General features: G+C 36.5%; 3 protein-coding genes and 1 long non-coding RNA gene across 10 annotated transcripts in view; 3 read left to right on the forward strand and 1 right to left on the reverse strand.

Moving 5' to 3' along the window:
* The first annotated feature begins 20 nt into the window (after nucleotides 1–20).
* On the forward strand, nucleotides 21–5,097 carry LOC138135578 (nardilysin-like). 2 transcript variants are annotated; one of them, XM_069054334.1, is made up of 17 exons: nucleotides 21–333; nucleotides 386–599; nucleotides 649–789; nucleotides 847–1,015; nucleotides 1,067–1,272; nucleotides 1,322–1,486; nucleotides 1,539–1,660; nucleotides 1,709–1,829; nucleotides 1,879–2,227; nucleotides 2,363–2,618; nucleotides 2,675–2,825; nucleotides 2,904–3,037; nucleotides 3,087–3,321; nucleotides 3,372–3,515; nucleotides 4,224–4,670; nucleotides 4,716–4,782; nucleotides 4,838–5,097. In XM_069054334.1, exons 1-17 carry the CDS (start codon nucleotides 104–106, stop codon nucleotides 4,984–4,986), a joined length of 3,300 nt encoding a protein of 1,099 aa, XP_068910435.1. In that variant the 5' UTR covers nucleotides 21–103; the 3' UTR covers nucleotides 4,987–5,097. The 2 variants fall into 2 exon arrangements, with proteins under 2 accessions (XP_068910435.1, XP_068910436.1); XM_069054335.1 differs by lacking the exons at nucleotides 21–333; nucleotides 386–599; nucleotides 649–789; nucleotides 847–1,015 and having other exon boundaries at nucleotides 1,066–1,143; nucleotides 1,196–1,272.
* A 650-nt stretch (nucleotides 5,098–5,747) lies between these two features.
* LOC138135582 (uncharacterized) lies at nucleotides 5,748–9,257 on the reverse strand. Of its 2 annotated transcripts, none has more exons than XR_011161021.1 (3): nucleotides 9,138–9,257; nucleotides 8,704–9,084; nucleotides 5,748–8,644 (listed from the first exon to the last, which is right to left on the reverse strand). It is a non-coding gene; the product is annotated as an uncharacterized lncRNA (long non-coding RNA). The 2 variants fall into 2 exon arrangements; XR_011161020.1 differs by lacking the exon at nucleotides 9,138–9,257 and having other exon boundaries at nucleotides 5,748–8,036; nucleotides 8,093–8,644; nucleotides 8,704–8,845.
* Nucleotides 9,258–10,335: 1,078 nt separating this feature from the next.
* LOC138135579 (nardilysin-like) lies at nucleotides 10,336–15,411 on the forward strand. 5 transcript variants are annotated; one of them, XM_069054337.1, is made up of 18 exons: nucleotides 10,336–10,471; nucleotides 10,637–10,973; nucleotides 11,240–11,408; nucleotides 11,459–11,599; nucleotides 11,649–11,817; nucleotides 11,877–12,082; nucleotides 12,135–12,299; nucleotides 12,350–12,471; nucleotides 12,521–12,632; nucleotides 12,697–13,045; nucleotides 13,174–13,429; nucleotides 13,500–13,650; nucleotides 13,861–13,994; nucleotides 14,048–14,282; nucleotides 14,337–14,480; nucleotides 14,542–14,988; nucleotides 15,034–15,103; nucleotides 15,157–15,411. In XM_069054337.1, the coding sequence occupies exons 2-18, from the start codon at nucleotides 10,891–10,893 to the stop codon at nucleotides 15,303–15,305; spliced, it is 3,102 nt and encodes a 1,033-aa protein (XP_068910438.1). In that variant the 5' UTR covers nucleotides 10,336–10,471; nucleotides 10,637–10,890; the 3' UTR covers nucleotides 15,306–15,411. The 5 variants fall into 5 exon arrangements, with proteins under 5 accessions (XP_068910438.1, XP_068910440.1, XP_068910437.1 ...); XM_069054339.1 differs by lacking the exon at nucleotides 10,336–10,471 and having other exon boundaries at nucleotides 10,544–10,973; nucleotides 11,649–11,830; nucleotides 11,917–12,082; XM_069054336.1 differs by lacking the exon at nucleotides 10,336–10,471 and having other exon boundaries at nucleotides 10,544–10,973.
* A 120-nt stretch (nucleotides 15,412–15,531) lies between these two features.
* Nucleotides 15,532–19,496, forward strand: part of Su(var)3-3 (lysine-specific histone demethylase Su(var)3-3) — a 138,743-nt gene continuing 134,778 nt past the window's right edge. Inside the window, exons 1-4 of the mRNA XM_069054342.1 lie at nucleotides 15,532–15,689; nucleotides 15,807–16,494; nucleotides 16,541–17,120; nucleotides 17,170–17,318. Of these exons, the coding sequence (XP_068910443.1) occupies nucleotides 15,666–15,689; nucleotides 15,807–16,494; nucleotides 16,541–17,120; nucleotides 17,170–17,318 (1,441 nt within the window). The 5' untranslated portion in view covers nucleotides 15,532–15,665. The remainder of the gene's footprint in view (nucleotides 15,690–15,806; nucleotides 16,495–16,540; nucleotides 17,121–17,169; nucleotides 17,319–19,496) is intronic.

The following is a 19,496-nucleotide window of genomic DNA, read 5'->3' on the forward strand; positions in this document are numbered from 1 at the left end:
AGAGGTCACCCACCTTTTAATCTCCATCTTGCTCTTGGCCCACGTGTTGACAAGTGACAGCAACGAGAAGGGAGTTTGTTGTTTTTGTAATTGACAGTCGCGAATGACAATTGTTAACTACTTCAAAAAGCGATTGGACTTGTTTCAACATTTTGCAAAAAAATTATTAGTGATGAATAAAACTTCGTCTGAAAATAAAGTAACAACGGAGTCGTCGAAACTAACCTCAAAAAAATGGCCTTCTAACATTGTTGTGCCGCAATTAAGCAGCAATGTTGAATTTGAAGTTTTACCGACACCGGTAAAAAGTGCAAGTGATAAAAAGGAATACAGGTGATAACGTGACAAAGTTTCGTTTCATAAACATTTTTATATTTACTTGTAGAGTCATACGGTTAAAGAATGGCCTAACCGCGTGTCTAGTCTCTGATACGTCGCCCCTAAGTGACACTTCAGATGACGAAAACGAAGATGATGATGAAAGTGATGATGGTGGAGCTTCTGAGGAAGAGACTGAAGATGAAAATGAAGAATCTGGAGCTGACACTGAGGATGATGATGATGAAGATGAAGACAGTTATTCGACTGAACAAAAAATGGTTGAAAAGTGGGGTTGTTGTTTTTCAATATTAACGCAAAAAGTTTTAGGCCGCTGCAGGATTATGTATAGGTGTGGGGAGCTTCAGTGATCCTAAAAATATTCCTGGCATGGCTCACTTCCTCGAACACATGGTTTTTATGGGGAGCGAAAAATTCCCACAAGAAAATGACTTTGATTCATTCATTTCAGTAATAGTTCAAACTTCAAACAGTAGCAGTTATATTTACATAATTGTTCAATTCTAGAAAAGAGGCGGATCAGACAACGCCTCAACAGACTGTGAAGTCACTACATTTTATTTTGAGTGTTTAGAAAAAGATCTTTTCACAGCGCTTGATAAATTTGCCCAGTTCTTCATCTCACCACTCATGAAAAGAACTTCAATTTCACGAGAAATGGAAGCAATTGAATCCGGTAAAATACCGAGTTAAAAAAAACATTTTTTTTTATTTAAAAACATTGCAGAATTTCAAATCGCGCTACCGTCAGATACTTTCCGCAAAGAACAACTACTTGTCAGTTTTGCAAAGACTGATACTCCTGTAAACACTTTTACCTGGGGCAATTTGATTACTTTAAGGGATAATGTTTCAGAAGATGAGCTGTATGCTGGGGTACATGAGTTCAGAAAACGTCATTACTCTGCACACAGGATGACCTTGACAATTCAAGTATTTTTACTCCTTGAGTATGTTCATAACCCAAGGTTACTAATTTTAGGCTAGACTACCACTAGATTTGTTACAAACATATGTGTTGGAGTGTTTCCATAATGTACCTTCAAATGATTTACCACCAGATGATTTCACACCTTTTGTGAATGTCTTTGACACCCCAGAATTTCCCAAGCTGTATTATGTTCAGCCTGTTAAAGAGGGTGTGCAAGTATGATGAAACAACAATTAAAACAATTTAAGCCTGACTTTACTTAATTTAGGTGGAACTCACTTGGGCCCTACCTTCTCTTCTGCACAAGTATAAAAGTAAACCTCACCAGTATGTCTCATGGATACTTGGACATGAAGGACAAGGCAGTTTGTTAGCATACTTAAGAAAAAAGTAAAGTAAATAGTGCACAGAAACTGCCTGTTATCAAAAATTTTTCAGGGTTTGGGTTCTAACAATGTCAGCTGGCAATGGAGAAACAGGGAGTGAACATAATTCAATGTACGCGTTATTTACTGTGAGCTTGACTCTAACTACTGAAGGTTTAAGTCATTTGTATGAGGTTTGTTTTTTTCAGTTGTGGCATAACAGATTTGATTTTTTCATTTCAGGTAATCCAAATTGTCTTTTCATACATAAACATGTTAAAAAAACTGGGACCACAAGAACGTCTGTACAATGAGATGAAAACGATCGCTGATACAGCTTTTAAATTCGCTATTGAGGAGCGAGCAGTAGAGCTTGTGGAAGAGCTGTCTGAAGCAATGCAATTCTATCCCCCAGAAGACTATATGACTGGATCTGAACTCTATTTTGAATATGATCCTGATGCTATTAAAATGGTATTAGATAGCTTCATTCCACGTAAAATGAATGTAATTGTTTTTTGTAATAATCTACCACCTGGGCTTAATTATGATAAAACCGAAAAGTGGTTCAGTACCAAATATACAGAACAAGGTTAGCAAGTAAATTGTGTGAATAGGTTTCATACTAATAATTCATAACTAATTTGCTTCAAGATTGTCTACATTTTTTGCACGATTATTTTTACCAAATATTTTTTTAAACGATTTTATTCAATTATTTTTTTAGACATTCCCGGCGAATGGCTCAAGAAATGGGAAAAGGCTTCACCTCTCAAGGAATTCAATTTGCCTTCACCTAACATATTCCTAACGGAAGATTTTACAATCTTGGATGAAGACGAGAACCATCCCGACTACCCCGAAAAAATCTTGAGCTCAGAACTTGCAGAAATTTGGTACAGAAAGGACCAGAAGTTTAAATTGCCCAAAGCATACTACGTTCTGTACTTGATTAATCCTGTAGCGTTGGAAACGCCACAAATGTGAGTATTATTTCTTCAAAACTTGACCTTCGGAATTTTTGTTTCTCGGTATTCAGGCAGGCGACGATGGATTTCTTTATGACTTTGGTACAAATCCAAGTAACTGAAGAAGTGTATCCAGCTCAAGTGGCTCAGCTGTCGCATTCGATCAAAAGCAGCGACAAGGGTGTTATGGTGTCAGTTTGGGGTTACAACGAAAAGTTACATGTAAATATAATTTTTTTTACAAATCTCACTGAATGAATTTTTTGTTGAGTGAGTCAAATTGTAATTTGAACTTTTCAGATGTTAATCGAATTAATCGCGAAACATTTGATCAATTTTAATTCAAATGTAACTGAACAGATGTTCAAAGCTGTAAAAGATAAACTGATGAAGTACTATTACAACTGTTTATTGAAGCCTAGTAGCTTGGCACAGTGAGTTTGTTTCCCTAAAAATGATACAAATATTAATTGTGTTTTGCAGCGACTCGAGGTTAAGTTTAATAATAGACAACTTCCACTCTCTAGTCGACAAATACAATGCTACGTCGTCCATTACTTTCGACAGCGTAAAGAAATTTGCTGAGCAGTTTGTGAGTAATTTGTACATCAAAGCTTTGATTCAGGGGAACGTCACTAAAGAACATGCAATTGATGTCGTAAATAATTTTGTATCAACTCTAAATTGTAAACCAATCGATCCTAACAGTTATCCAAAAGTAAGTTTGTTGCGATGTGGGTTTAAAAGTGTTGTTGATTTTGCTTTAAGTTCCGAGTTTGTCAAATACCCAAAGGGGAGAGCTTCTGCGTGCTGGAATCATTTAACACAAACGATTCCAACTCAATTATAACGAATTATTATCAGTGTGGACCTTTCACCATCAAGGATAGTGTGATAATAGAAATTCTTATGGTAAAAAATTTGATTTCGTTACATCACGACCTGCCGTTTTATAACCGGCATTATGAAAATGTTTCCGAGAAAGACCCAATTTCCGCCGATGAGGGCACCACAAAACGGGAACGTCGATACAATATAACAAAGAACAATAACAAGACTAAACACAAAAACAACGAAGAATAAGGAAAACATTCACGAATTTAATTTCAAAGCCGCAAAATAGTTATTTATTTAACGAGTTCGTGTGTAATTTTGGCTTTTTTTGGCATGAGTGGACCAGTTTAAAACTCGAGTGAAACGAGAGTTTTAAAGGTCCACGAGTGCCAAAAAAGCCCAAATTACACAAGAACGAGTTGAATACAACGTTTTTTTGTTCGACGAGCCCCTTAAAGGCTCCAAATCGCTAAAAATCTTTAAAATTAGCTTGACGTTTCGTTTTGACAAGTTGTCAGATTTATCAAAATCCGTTCACACAGGCGAAAATTCTCAAATTCTGACAGTGTCGAACAAAAAAACAAGTTTTTTGACTTCAAATTCAAAATGTCATTTGAACAAGAAAAATTCTCCGTGACAAAAACTTAAGATGAATAATATCCCCAAAAAGCGCCCGTTTACTAGCGCTCTGCGGGGATCACTCAAACTACACTTTTGAACATGCCGGTGATCAATACAGCAGGTCGTGCGTTACATAAAGTAATAAATGTGTGATTCCGTTTGCAGTTGATAATTAAGGAACCTTTGTTTGATACATTACGTACTAAGGAGCAACTGGGTTACGATGTGAGCTGCTCTAACAGAGATACTTTCGGTGTTTTGGGTTTTTCGATAACTGTCAACGCTCAAGCTACCAAAAATAGTACGGAACATGTCGATCGTCGAATTGAGGAGTTTGTCAAACAAGCGTCTCAATTGTTGAAAGATATGTCTTCAGAAACGTTCGAAACGACCAAAAAAGATCTAATCAAAATGAAACGCTGCACCGACGTACATTTGAAAGAAGAATTTGACAGAAATTGGTCTGAAATTGCAGACGAGGATTATATGTTTGACAGACTGAAGCAAGAAATAGCAGAAATTGAAAAACTGGAGTTTACTGATGTGCAAAATTGGTGGGAGGCACACACTCTTTGTGGTAATAAGGATAATTTTAGGAAATTAAGTATACAGGTATGGAGTCGATTGTGTTTAGGAATTTTAATGTTTGTCGTGCAGATTGTAGGTTCTAAAAATCCAAACGAAAACACCAAGAAACCAGAGAGTCGTGAAGACGAAAACAAAAGTACTATTTAAGGTTGAGTGTGTTCCGCGAATCTGATTGTACTTTTTTTTTGTAGATCCGAAGTTATCGTTAAATTTCTTGGATCGGGAAAATAAGGACGGTGAACAGGAAGGTCAGCCGCAGAATTCTTTAAAAAGTGTCGCCGACTTTAAAGAAAATTTGTACTTGTATCCAGTGATGTGCAAGTACACAGTTAAAAATTAAAAGTCGATTTGGATATTTATCTAGAGTGTTTATCACGTGTGGTCTGTTTGAAGTGCGTTCATTGTGCACCAGACGTGCTCCATTAAGTGAAATAAACTTTACAATTATAAATGTTGACTAATTTTTGGAAATGAACACGACCCCCAAAAACCAGTATTGAGTACTTACTGAGTTTTAGTGACAGAAATTGGAGAACAGATGATATTGGCGTAGATGTTCGATAAATTTCATTTTCGATAACGATGTCTCGACTAAACCAAAATGCACGTTTCGAGTTTGAAATTTTACCCAAACCGGTAAAAAGCGGGAGTGATCAGGAAAATGAAAAAAAATCCAGAAGAAAATGATTTCTCCTATTTGTTATTTTATTGTTGTAATACCCCAGTTTGAATTCAAACTGCCGCCGCCGAAACAAACGCAAGAGGAACTATTTGGTTCTTTTGTTGTCCACTGTTGGTAGACTTGGATTGCGTACGGTTGGTACACGGGTGACGCCTCCTCGGATGATCTACAAGAGCAGTGTTGCCAGGTGTGGCGATTTTTCGCCAAATGGGCGATTTGAATACCGCTTTTGCGACATAATTTTCTAATTGGCGATTGGCGACTAAATTGGGCGACTCGGCACATAAAAATTGAAATTGTGCAGTTAAAAAGCAAAACAAAAAACTACTGTAAAGATAGAAAATAACTTAAGGAATTCGCTGGTGCCCTTAATTACCATCCTTATCGGCCATTCCAAAGAGAAAAATTGCGAAAACTAAGAATAAACAGCTATTAGTGGTCATTCTGTAAGCAAATACGTTAAATTTTAACATGCGCTATTTTTTGACTTTTTAACCTAAATCTCAATTCTGTAACAACGAAATTAAAGGCAGCGCTAAAATGAAATATTTTAACGCACACGCTAAAACGATCGGATATCTTCGTAAAAGTAGTCAAAATGCCGACCATAGTAGGTTCAAAGTCACAAACGTCTGCGATTTCGTCACTTTTTCGTACTTACTCATAACCTCAAACAACAAAAAGTGAACAAAACGAAACCAACATGCCTCGCTTGACTCGAATGAGTAAAATTCAAAAAATGTTTTTGGTGACTTATTTAGAAAACAATAAGTTTCTACTGCAATCGAATAAGCTAAAACCTTCCGAGTTGGAAAAATTTGCAAACGGATGGAAAACGTTTGCAAGTGAGCTGAACAAATTAGAAGGAGCTCAAAAAAACGTTATTCAGTGGAAAGATGTAAGTAGCTAAAATAAAGTTATTAATGTAAATAGGGACAGGTCATACCTAAATACAAAAAATGTAACAGTTATATTTTTCTGGGTAGACATTAAATGAATTCAAAGTTAATACTCGAAAGAAAGCTCGTTTGCTGCACGAAGAAACTGTAGGAACAGGGGGTGGTCCTAAAACTTTAAAGCCGCTATCTGAATTGGAAGAAAGGTTATTGGCATTATTGTCAAAAATAGTGATCATAGGGGCACCCGATATTCCAGAAGGAGGAATCATTGAAGATATGCCCAACCGAGATGTTAATCCTGAAATTGTGAGTCCTAATGAATATATCAAATTTCATTGTTACATTCAAGAATTATTATAAATTAAAGGTAATAGAAGAATATCTAGTTAATGAGCTACCAGGCCCATCATCAGATAATAAGGAGGATAGCACTGTGACTGTAAATAAAATATTGCTATTTTATAAAAGAAAAATGTTAATAAACCTGATATTTTTTAGATGGCAGTGCGAGAAGCCAATCCAAAGCCTTTACCAAAGTCAAAAAAACGCGTTGGGGATTATAAAACCTCAGAATTAAGTTCAATAGCCACAGAACATGAAAAATGTCTTCGTATTTTGGCTGACTCAAATAATAATTTAGCCAATGCAATTCGCAAACGCAGGAAAATAAAAAGTGCAGTGTTGAACTTACAATTTTGAGATTATTTAAGTTTAATTTCTTTATTAATATAGTGTTATAAATATAACTATTGTTCAGCAAAATGTGATTCAACTATGTGATTTCTAAGCCTAGATCCTTGATTAAACCAGTCTGCATTATTTTCTGCAACCGGCTGGTTGATGGGTCGTGGGGGTCGTGGTAATACATCCTCATCATTAGGAAGAGGAACGTTATAAGTTCTGCACATGTTGTGTAGAATGGCGCCACTGTATATAAGTTTAGCAACCCTTAAGGGGTTATAGTGTAATGCTCTATGACCATGCAAAGATCTAAATCTTCCTTTGAGCAATCCATTAGTGTGTTCGATTATAATTCGTAGGTTAGACAATGCAGTGTTAAACCTAGATTGTGGAGTATTATCTAGGGGATTAACAAATGGTACCATTAGCCAAGGTTCTAGCGGATATCCACTATCTCCAATCAAATAATTTATTGAACCCGTTTGTACATAATGTTGTTGAAGAGCTCTCTTTGCGCCACTTGTCATCCAAATAGCAGAATCGTGAACGGAACCTGGAAATCGAGCGTTTATGTTCCGGATAATGCGATTAGAATCACAAATTATTTGGGCATTTATTGAAAAAAATCCTTTTCTGCAGTAATACGCATGTCCTGGATATATCGGATGTTCTGCAGGTGGCGCTACAATTCTGATGTGTGTACAATCCACCACACCAACGACATTAGCAAAAGTTGGAGCCAGTTCTTGAAAACCTCTTTTAATTCTTTGTCTTTCTTCATCTGAATTTGGAAATTTGATCCACACATTTAACAAATGAGCTGTCATGAGATTTGTCACTTCTGCTATGCATCTGCTTACAGCAGGTTGACTTTGGGCTATCAAATAACCATGACCTGTACCTACTTGATAACCCCCTTGATCAAGAAAGTGCAGTACAGTTAATATTCTTAAGTGAATTGGCACTTTCGTTGCCCTTCTAGGTCGTTGCATGTGAGGCCATAGACTATTAATTAAATTCTGTGCACAATTTTTATTTAAACGGAACAATCTCAAAAACAGTCTATCTGGCAAATTAAAGGGGTTACTGGTATCTCTTAATTGCTTTTGAATAATCCTAACCTGTCGTCTATAAAAATAATAATTACTATTTTCTCATCATGTTGTACTATGTGTTTAACGTACTGTTGTCGTCTGTTTTCTTCGTTATGAACAACTACCAAATGTATTAAACCATCTAATGCCATTATTTTTTGCAAAAAACACGTTTTACTTATTTAACATGTACTGTAGGAGGACCCGTTAAAAATGAAGAATTAGCGCCTTCTTTTAGCGGGTGTCAATTAAAATTTAACATATTCGGCACTTACAGAATCACTTTTCAATTTTGACGTATGTTAAAATTTTAATACCCGCTAAAATTTAACGTTTTACTTACAGAATGACCACTATTATCTATTAATGCGGAAGTGTCAGCCATTGTTCAGACGACCACGTGGCTCACCACCAATGCTAACGCAACGCGACCAACTCTTGAGTCAAAACAAGATCCAATTAAAAATGCCAAACTTGTATATTTAATGATTATTTCTTTAGAAATCGATACAAATAAATCGGAAATAATTTATCATAAATTTGTGATTGTTGTTGTTTTGGCGACATTTTGAACTATTTGGCGAATTTGGGCGATTTCAACCGACAGATTCGGCGACTTCTATTCTCAGCATACTGGCAACACTGTACAAGAGTAAAAAAACATAGTTAACTAAAACTTCCATTAATTTGGTCTTTCTTACGACAGATCCAGATTCCCTAGAGCTGTTGTGAAATGTTGTGTATCATCAACTGAATCAAATTCCAGTTCAATGTAGACTTCATCCCACACTAGTAGTTTTAATCTTCTCTCATCCAGGTTTTCAATGTTTTGTCTCGGGAGGTGCAATCCTTCCCGGAAACCAGACGGTGTGATTGTAATTCTTTTGTCCTGGGCTTCAACTCTATGCTTCAACTCTAACTCTTCGAGGAGCCCCCCCATTCACAGTCATGTTTACAGATCCCACAAATGCCATCTTTTTGCGTTGATATTTTAAACGTAACTGAAATCGTCGCAAGTCTTCAATGATATAATTTTTTACTCCAAAGCGTTTATCGGTTATCCGTTTTTCTGCCATTTTTATCTGTAAATGATAACTATTTTGGAAACGTTGTAGATTGCAATGTTTACGCATACGAAATTTATGTCGGGTGTTCATTTAATATTCTGGTAGCATTACCGTCGTTTGAACTTCCGGTTAGTAAAATTAGAGTAGAACTGTCACATTTTGACATTTCCGTTCAGAGACGTTTATTCTTTGCTGGTGTTCACGTTAGAGCAGAAAACGTTTTTGATTGAAAGTTATTTTCGCAATCGCAATGGTTTGAAAGTGAATGGTTCATGGATCTACTCCGTACAAAACTGCTTAGAAGAGTTTATCGCCGAATTTCACAATGTTATTGTTGACGGAAAACCTTCGAAGATAACCTGAGCCGGTGTGTAAAGTTGTTTGGTGAAACTGGAGGCCTGTGCTGGAGGCGTTTACCAAAGAAAAACCACAGGTCGGCCGCTAAAAGGCACTGCTGCAGGTATTGAAACTGCAAGGGAAATAATGTAAAATGCGCCCCACACTTCAATACGTCAGTTATCGCAACAAACTGAACCTTGTGTAGGAAAGTAGGAACGTGACACAAATTGTTACGAAAAGATGTACAGTTGTATCCTTACTGTATGACAGTGGTAATTGAAGGTAATTTTCATGATTTCAAAATCATTTTTTTTTAAATTAATTGCTGGTTTTAGGCAATGTAAATGCAGCAAAGTATCGACAGAAAATTTTGGAACCATTTTTTGAGGAACTGCATGCTGATGAACTGCAGGAAGGATACTTTCAACAGAATGGAAAAATTAGAGGGAAAAATTGAAGTAATTAATAACGCCCCGAACATGTTAGAAAATGTAATAAATGCATTAAAAATGCGAACATTAAAGTGTAGCGAAGAAGAAGGTAGACATTTCCAGCACCTCATTTAATAAATTGATTAATTTGTGCGTGAATTGTAATTGTGTTAATTTTTATTATAATTCGTGTCATGCTGTTATTTTATAGTGAGGTTATGTCGTATTATAACGCTGCGACATCCGTTTTTCAAAACAACAGATTTCCATAGGTGATGCTAAAGTCAGAATAACGAAACAATGCGTGTGCGTCATCGATGAAGGTTTTGCAGTACCAACTTAAAACTGCGAATTCTATCGTTCAATTGTTGGTAATTTTTACCCCTGAGGATTGGCATGTCGAGGAACCAGTTTTTAGTCAATTTACATTAGCTGCTTTCCATTCAATATCCTTACGCCCCTGGTGCTTGAAGCCTCTTACTTCTCGGAGCTGCTCGAGAGCAGTTATGAAAGGAACGGTTAAATTGTGCGAATTTTGAGTTGAAATGCCCGTGGTTAAAATCCTAGGTTAAAATGCACGTTTGGACCACACGCCCCTGCACGAAAGGAGGTCCTTGAGGGGAAAGGGAACGGTAAAACCAATGAGCGTGATGCCCACCGTTCCTAGCAAATGGAACGTGGGGTTTCAAGCTCAGGAGCAGCCGTGGGAGCAGCTCCGAACGGTTCTTTTGACCGAATGGAAAGCAGCTAGGTATTGTCTTATTGATCGATCGATAACGATTAACGCAAATTGTAAGGTTAGAAGAAGTCGTCGCTGTTGTTTAGTGAGAGACAACTTGTCTCTGGTGGTAGTGTGGTACGGGTTTAACTTAGGACAAGCGTGTACACTTTTAACTGCACATTCTTCCCTTTGTGTGTGTGGCCGGGTTATGGGCTTAAGAACCTGAGTCCGTAAAAACTGGGAGTATTGATTGGGTATAAAATGTTTGTAGTGACAAAAATTACAGATCAATCAATATTATTAGCTTCATAAGCTCCATCCAGTATAACGATGACGTTATTAAACAACACAGAATCAGAATTTGAAATTTTACCTAAGCCGGTAAAAAGCGAAAGCGACCAGAAGGAATATAGGTATAGTTGACTCAAGTTGCAAAAAACCACTTGTCATTTGCAACAGCATTTTTTTCATATTTCTGAACCAAATAAAGGCACAAAGGGACCAGAAAATCATAGTTTGGGTTGAATATTTTCCATATAAATACAGTTTTAAAGTAATTTCAAATGACTAATGCCATAAAAGTGCTGTTACAAATGCAAAGTGGTTTTTTGCAACTTGAGTCAACTTTACATAATCAGTTGCAACATTTTTATCCGTAAACATTCCTAATTGTTTGTAGAGTAATACGTTTAAAAAATGGCCTTACAGCGTGTCTTGTGTCTAACATTGCAACTAATGATCCAAATGCAAATGATAACTTTGATACTTCAAACGAAATTTCTGAGGATGTTCTATCTGGAGCTGGTGCTAAGAATTATCACAATAATGAAGCTAAAACTGAAAAAATGGTTTGTTCGGTGATGTTGTTTGTTCAAAACGTTCATATGAATATTTTAAGGCGGCTGCAGCTTTGTGTGTAAGTGTGGGTAGTTTCAGTGATCCTAAACATGTTCCCGGCATGGCTCATTTCCTCGAGCACATGGTTTTCATGGGGAGCGAAAAATTTCCAGACGAAAACGATTTTAATTCATTTATTACAGTAATACACCGGTATAGGCACCATATTTATGTAACAATTAAACTTTTAGAAAAGGGGTGGTTCCTACAACGCTTCAACTGGTCGTGAAAACACCAGATTTTATTTCGAATGTTTAGAAAAAGATCTTTTCATGGCACTTGATAGGTTTGCTCAATTTTTTATTTCTCCCTTAATGGACAGATCTTCAATTGCTAAAGAAAGGGAAGTTATGGAATCTGGTAATTTGTGTAGGTACCTACTTTTTTGCACGTAATTTCATAATATCTGGATTTGTCAGAGTTTCAAATGGCAGTTCAAGACAACACTTTACGTTGCAGACAATTTATTTTAAGTTTGGCTAAAAATGATGTTCCTGTAAACACTTTTGCTTGGGGTAATTTGATCACTTTGAGGGATAACATCTCTGAAGATGAACTGTATGATGGAGTACATGAATTCAGAAAACGTCATTACTCAGCTAACAGAATGACTCTAAGCATTCAAGTATTATAGTTCTAGCAGTATCTGATGTATTTTAAGAATTATTCAATTGTAGGCTAGATTACCAATGGATGTGTTGCAAAAATATGTATTAGAGTGTTTTAGTAATGTACCATCTAATGATTTACCACCAGATGATTTCAAACTATGTACATTAATGTTTGACACACCTGAGTTTGCAAAGTTTTATTATCTGCAACCCATTAAAGATGGTATTCAGGTGTGACTGAAATGAAGGTATCAACGATTGTGTAAAATTATTTAATTCAGGTGCATCTGTCTTGGGTTTTACCTTCGCTTCAGCACAAGTACAAAAGCAAACCACATTATTATGTTTCGTGGGTACTTGGATACGAAGGAAGAGGCAGTCTTTTGGCATATTTAATAAAAAAGTAAATATAAAATGCAAAAAGTTTTTTAATACAATTAAGTACCTGATAGGGTTTGGGCTTTAACACTGGCAGTCGGCTACGAAGATGATGAAAATTCATTGTACACTTTATTTTCTGTCAACATAGTTTTAACTGAAGAAGGTTTAAACCACTTGTACGAGGTTTGTGCATTGTCTCAAATTTTGCAAAGCAGTACAATTAGGTACTCACTCTTTGTTATTATAGGTAATTGAAGTTGTTTATTCTTATATTAACATGTTCAAGAAGCTTGGACCACAAGAACGTATTCATAATGAAATCAAGAGCATCGCTGACGCAGATTTTAAATTTGCCAACGAACGGAATGCACTGTGTGTGGTACATTCTTTGGCTTACGCAATGCAACTCTATCCACCTGCGGATTACTTAACTGGAAGTGAATTGCACTCTGAATACGATCCTGATGATATTAAAATGACGTTAAATAATCTCGAACCGCGTAAAATGAACGTCATTGTTTATTGTAACAAACCACCTTCTGGTATAAACTATTCTAAATCTGAAAAGTGGTTTGGTACAAAATATACACAACAAGGTTAGCAAGCAGTGTGAACAGAAAGGTTGGATATGAGCAAGTCACATCACGAGTTTTTTTTCTTTTGCACACTGTGTGTATTTGTTTTAACATTCACGCTGTTTTAATGTTTTTTTCATTACTTTTAGATGTTCCTGATGAATGGTTAAAGAAATGGGAAGAGGCTTCACCCTCGAGTGAACTTTTTTTGCCTTCCCCCAATCAATTTTTGACGGAAGATTTTACAATCTTAGATAAAGAGGAAAATCATCCCGACTATCCTGAAAAAGTCTTTAGTTCAGAACTGATAGAAATTTGGTATAGAAAGGATGAGCAATATAAGTTACCAGACGCCTTCTACGGCTTATATCTGATTAATCCATTAATTGTAAAAACTGCTAAAATGTAAGTAAAACGAGAAAATATATATTTTTTAAGTTATCATTGGAAGATCAAATTTGTTTGGTATTTTTAGGAAAGCAATGGTAGATTTCTATGTAACGCTATTAGAGTTACAATTAAATGAAGAGGTTTTTCCAGCGAAGATGGCTCTATTTTCATGTGGGATTTCTAACGGTGATAAAGGTATTACCCTGTCATTATCGGGTTACAATCAAAAGTTACATGTAGGTATAGTGTTAATAGAATCCTAAGAAATGTTGACTAAACCTTACAAAGCTGTTATATACCTACAGATGTTCAGATTGTCTTGAGTCAAAGTGACAAATTCTTCTCAGTAAAGCTCATTGTTAACCTGGTTTAGTAAGCATTAAAAATGTTATACGTGTTATTGGGCTAGTTTTCGTGCAGCTAAGATAGCTACTTCATAATTTTAGCTACTCAGTGAATTAATTGCTAAGTATATAGTCGATTTTAAGTCGAATCTCCGTGAAGAAATGTTCACAGCAGTCAAAGAAAAATTGATCGAATATTTCTACAATCGTCTACGAGATCCTGATTGTTTAGCAGAGTGAGATTAACAAATCTATCTAGTGCCAGTAATTATTTTATATGTGCTTACAGCGACGTTAGATTATCGTTAATAGTAAATAATTATCACTCTTTGGTGGATAAATATAATATTGTATGTTCTATTACAATGGACTCGATGAAGAAATTTTCTGAAGAGTTTATATCTACTTTGTACGTAAAAGCGTTGGTTCAGGGAAACGTCACTAGAGAACATGCAATTAATGTTGTGAAGAATTTTGTATCGACAATAAATTGCAAACCAATCAGTTCTAGTAGTTATCCAAAAGTAAGTTTGTTATCGTGTTCTTTAAAAATATTGTCTGTGGTAATATGTATTAAGTTTCGAGTATGTCAAATACCGAAAGGAGAAACTTTCTGCGTAATGGAATCATTCAATACAAGAGACTCCAACTCGATTATTATCAATTATTATCAATGTGGAACTTATACCATCAAAGGTAGAGTAATAATAGAAATTGTGATGGTACGTTCCTTTGTATCTGAACCAAAATAATACCGAAATATACCTAACATTTTTCTTTTAGCTGATAATTGAAGAACCTTTATTTGATACTTTACGCACTAAAGAGCAACTGGGCTACAGCGTGAGCTGCTCTGAGAGAGATACAACCGGAATTTTGGGTTTTTCAATAACTGTCAACGCTCAAGCTACCAAACACAGTACCGAATATGTTGACGGTCGAATCGAAGAGTTCATCAAACAAATGTCACAATTGTTGGCGAACATGTCTCCGGAAGCATTTGAAAGAACAAAACAAGATCTCATCAAAACAAAACGGTGTGCAGATACGCACTTGGGTGAAGAATTTTACCGAAATTGGTTCGAAATTTATGACGAGGACTACACGTTCGATCGAGTGACGCAAGACATCAAAGAACTCGAACAACTTGTAATTGGTGACGTGCAAACTTGGTGGGAAACGCACACTCTACACGGTAATAAAGAAAATTTCAGGAAATTAAGCGTACAAGTAAGCAATGAGTGTGTTTTTGAATTTTAATATTTGTTCTGGTAGGTTGTAGGTTCGAGAAGTTCTCAAGGAAACGCCGAGAAACGGGAAATTTGTGATGAAGATGAGAATAAAAGTAGGTAGGATTTGTTTTGATGCTTTCACTGTTGTATAATTGTTCTGTTTTAGATTCAAAATTAACGTTGAAGTTTTTAAATTATGACGATAATGACAAGAAATGTGAAGATGAAAGACGATGCATGATAAACAGCGTTGCTGGTTTTAAAGACAACTTATTTTTGTATCCATTGGTGTGCAACTATACAATTAAAAATTAAAGAAATAAAATCCATTGTATTTGTTTGAAACACCGTTTATTGTGTGTGAGCAATTTAGTGTTATTAACAGTATATTTTTGCTGAATAAAAGATCTTATTGTTGCAATTTATTTATTTATGAAAAACAAAATGAGAAAAACCGTATTAAAGCTATGGTGTTTAAAACAGTTCAAACGGTTTACATTTCATATTATTTATTTTAGGAAAATTTCAAATTATCTAAAAATTATTTAGTAGAGATCTGTCAAGGCTGTCAAATGTCAACTGAAGTGACAGTGACAGACGCAAATCAAAACAAGTTTGAAAAGTGGTGCTACAGAAGTAATTTTTTCGCCGAATTACGTGAAACAAAAAGTCAAGATGAGCAGGAGAAAGAAAGTCAAGGTGAATGAATAAATATGTTTGAGTATTTTACGAGTTGCGTTGCAATTAAACAATTTAGAGATGAAAAACTGGATGGTAAAAAAAGTGAGGTTATGATATAAACAAATTTTATTTTAGGTGGATAGCAAGGAACTGGAAGATAAGTTTAACACTGCTGACGACGATAATGCGTCGGAGGCGCCGGAAAAGCAAAAGTCTGTTGCCTCAGAAAAGAAACTAAATTCAGGAGCCAGCTCTTCGAAAGCTGCCAAAAAAGAGTCAAAGAAAGATGAGGTAAAGAAAGAGGATGAGAAGAAAAAAGACATCGATCCTGAGTCGGAACTGGACGATCCCGTAATCAAGGATCTATTTTCGGGTTTAGAGGGAGCGGCGTTTCAGAGCCGAATGCCCTTTGATAAAATGACGTCTGCTGAAGCCGCATGCTTTCCAGACATTGCTCAGGCCGCTTTGCAGACGATCAAAGTGTATTTGAACGTCCGCAACCGCATACTGCAGATGTGGCTTGACAATCCCAAACAACAACTAATTCTTGAGGACATCATGGAAAAAATGGAAGTCCCGTACAACAGTGACGCGCCGCTGGTTAAACGAGCGCACGCATTTTTGGAACGCAACGGTTACATCAATTTTGGGGTGTTTAAAAGACTGAAACCTCTTCCAGCAAAGAAATATGGAAAGGTGATCGTGATAGGGGCGGGCATCGCTGGATTGGCGGCGGCGCAGCAGTTGCAACAATTTGGCTTGGAAGTGATAGTTTTGGAAGCACGTGACAGGGTTGGGGGGAGAATTGCCACATTTAGAAAAGGTATACTTTCTATTAGATCATGTAAAAAATTACAAGAAAATTTCAGGGAACTACATTGCCGACTTGGGAGCTATGGTGGTCACAGGTCTTGGCGGAAATCCGGTTACGACCTTGAGCAAACAAATAGACATGGAGTTGCACCGAATTAGGCAGAAATGTCCTTTGTATCAGTCCAGTGGGGTCACGGTGGATAAAGACAAGGATGAGATGGTGGAGAGAGAGTTCAATCGTTTGTTAGAAGCCACGTCATATTTGTCCCACCAGTTGGATTTTAATTATGCTGGTAATAAGCCGGTCAGTCTGGGACAAGCGCTAGAATGGGTGATAAAACTGCAAGAGAAACATGTGAAAGAAAAACAGATCCAGCACCTGAAGTCGGTCATCACGTTGCAAGAGAAATTGCAAACCAATCAGAAGTTGCTAGTCGGGATTAAGGAACAAATGCTTGAAACTAATGCCAGAATTAAGGAACTGGCAGCTATAGATAAGAGAGATATACAATTGGAATTTGCATACAGAAGTGCCGTGAGAGATTTGAATGCGTACGCCAAAGAGTGGGACCAGCTGCAGGAACAAGCGAAAGAAATCGAAGATAAACTGAAGGAATTGGAGGCTTCACCGCCAAGGTAGTATTTGAAGTTTGTACAGTTGCAAAAAATAATTTTGATTTGACAGTGATGTGTATTTGTCGTCGAAAGACCGACAGATTTTGGATTGGCATTTTGCAAATTTGGAATTTGCGAATGCGACGCCCCTTTCGAATTTATCCTTGAAACATTGGGATCAAGACGACGACTTCGAGTTCACCGGGAATCATCTAACAGGTAGGTGTTGTCTAGTCGTACATAACTGTATATAGTGTTGCATAACGCCGCTCGTCAATTGTTCCAACGTCTCCCCATTTAAAAAAAGAATTGAAATCAACGATTTTATTCGTTTCATGCAATATTTATTTGTACAAAAATTCGTTTAATTTATTTGTCGCTGCGTCCCTTTCATCCAGTCAAATCCACAAAATCATGTCAACTTTTTATTGTCGGCGGCAACAGCACAATGATATTTTATTTTTCTTTGAACTAAAAATACGTTTTTTAAATTCCGAAAGTGTTCTCGAAAGAATTTTTTAACTTATTTATTATGGAAGGTCAATAATAATTCGAAAAGCATGTTACAGTGTGACGCAATGTTTACTCGTCGACGTTTAAATATTTGTATTTTTCTCTTTGTGTGTTCTGTATTTACTTTGTTGTTCTTTGAAATGTCAAGTGGTTTAGTCTTTTGTGCATTTTTCAAATATTTTTTTTTTGGACTTGACCGCCACGAATTTAATACGGTTTAAGTGTTTTAACACCTTGAACAATGACTTCCAATTTAATATGTATTCTACATTTGACGAACTTCATCCAATCAGTAAGTTTCGTAGCTGACGAACTGTCTGATGAAGATATACTTCTAACCGGTTGATACGAGTATGTTCTTAGCAAACAATTTCGTTGATACACGAAGCTATGTGAAGAAGTTATGTTCATCCATTTCGCTGCATCGTTTGAAATTACTCAAGAACGGAAGTGCTAATAACTGTTGTTCAAACTTTTTGCAATTCTGATCTCGCAAACTAACATCTAGCGATACCTTGCGTTGGTTCGCGTTGAAGAAAATTTTGGTGGCGTCTTCGTTTTTGATTTGTTAAAACGAAAGTCCAGACGCTGTGGTCCGTTTGTTGTGAGCGTTTTTCATATTCATCTTTCGACGGATGTGGCCAATTTGGCGTTATTGCCGTGGCGCGGTGGCACTTTCGTTTGAATAAGTAGATATTTTTTTTTGGCGCGTTTTTAACTATTCACCGGCGTGCCGTCGGGTAACCAGGTCATTATTGTTTATTTATTGCTATAATAACACGTTTTTCTTCCCGTAATAACGTCGATTTACACCTTGCGGCAAGACGTACGTGATTGACAGGCATTAAAGCCAACGGCTTTTGCAGGTCAGTGAGCGGCTAGTAAACTCGAACAGTCGCCATCATCATCATTCATAACAGTTTTTCGTATGGGGCATTGTCGGAGGAGGTCCACCGCCGAACGGTCGGTGTTTTAAGTCCTCGTGCATGAGTGCTTGATTTGCCCGACCCGTCGGACAGGGCCTCCAGATCGACCAGATAAGTCGCCTGATAAGGCGGTCATCTCACGATTTCTGGATTCGTTTTATTTTCGCTTAGACCTTTAAGCTTTTTTGGTCAATCTTGCGCGCTGGCGATCCTTCTACCGATTAAATACTTGTTTGCGTACGGCGTTATTAAGGTACGTAGTTTGTTGCCGTTTCGTTTAAATTCCAGGCTGCGTTAAGCATGTTCAGATTGTGTCGATGAGTGAGGGGGCTGTCTTTCAGAACGTTAATCGGACGCGGTACACACACGGCGGAGTTCTTTTCGAAATTAATTGGTCGCCGCACCGTACGACACTGCTGGTTACGTTCCCGTTCAAATGTTCCAACGTGTCAAATTCACGGTTTTGTTGAAAAAATGTGAAGGTTTCCAACAAGATAACAATCTGATTATTATTTCTTTTTTAAGAATCCATTACATATAGCAGTCATTTTCAATTAATTGTTAATTTATTGCTCATCGTTAATTATTAAATTTAACGATCTACCACGGATGAAATAAAGTCATTTGATTATTTACTTATCGATGCCACCAACAGCGCAGAGATTATCTATCTACTCTTCTTTTTTTTTACTGTCGCGCTTTATTCATCATGATCCAGCAGATTGTGATGACAGCTCGATTTCAAAGTCGACATTTTTCATAATTTTCAATTTATTCAGCACATTCTACTCATTAAAATCTTATGTTTATTACCTTATACTTATTATTACCACTCAGTTATTATTTATTTATTTGTTTCAAATTATTAAGTGATGTGGACATTTTCAATTATAAACAGAAATTATAGACCGATAATATTTTTGATCTGCACTTTTGCCAAGATATTTGAATTTTTACT

Source organism: Tenebrio molitor, chromosome 7 (genome assembly GCF_963966145.1).
Source record: "Tenebrio molitor chromosome 7, icTenMoli1.1, whole genome shotgun sequence".
Classification (NCBI taxonomy): Eukaryota; Metazoa; Arthropoda; class Insecta; order Coleoptera; family Tenebrionidae; genus Tenebrio; species Tenebrio molitor.

Excerpts from the sequence above, each read along its gene's own strand:
- LOC138135579 (XM_069054337.1), top strand. The coding sequence starts at position 10,891 with ATGACGTTATTAAACAACACAGAATCAGAATTTGAAATTTTACCTAAG. Across the intron at positions 13,430-13,499 it reads ATTGTAAAAACTGCTAAAAT|GAAAGCAATGGTAGATTTCT; the intron begins GTAAGTAAAACG and ends TGGTATTTTTAG. Across the intron at positions 15,104-15,156 it reads TGATGAAGATGAGAATAAAA|ATTCAAAATTAACGTTGAAG; the intron begins GTAGGTAGGATT and ends GTTCTGTTTTAG.
- LOC138135578 (XM_069054334.1), top strand. The coding sequence starts at position 104 with ATGACAATTGTTAACTACTTCAAAAAGCGATTGGACTTGTTTCAACAT. Across the intron at positions 1,661-1,708 it reads TTAGCATACTTAAGAAAAAA|GGTTTGGGTTCTAACAATGT; the intron begins GTAAAGTAAATA and ends AAAATTTTTCAG. Across the intron at positions 3,322-3,371 it reads ATCCTAACAGTTATCCAAAA|TTCCGAGTTTGTCAAATACC; the intron begins GTAAGTTTGTTG and ends TTTTGCTTTAAG.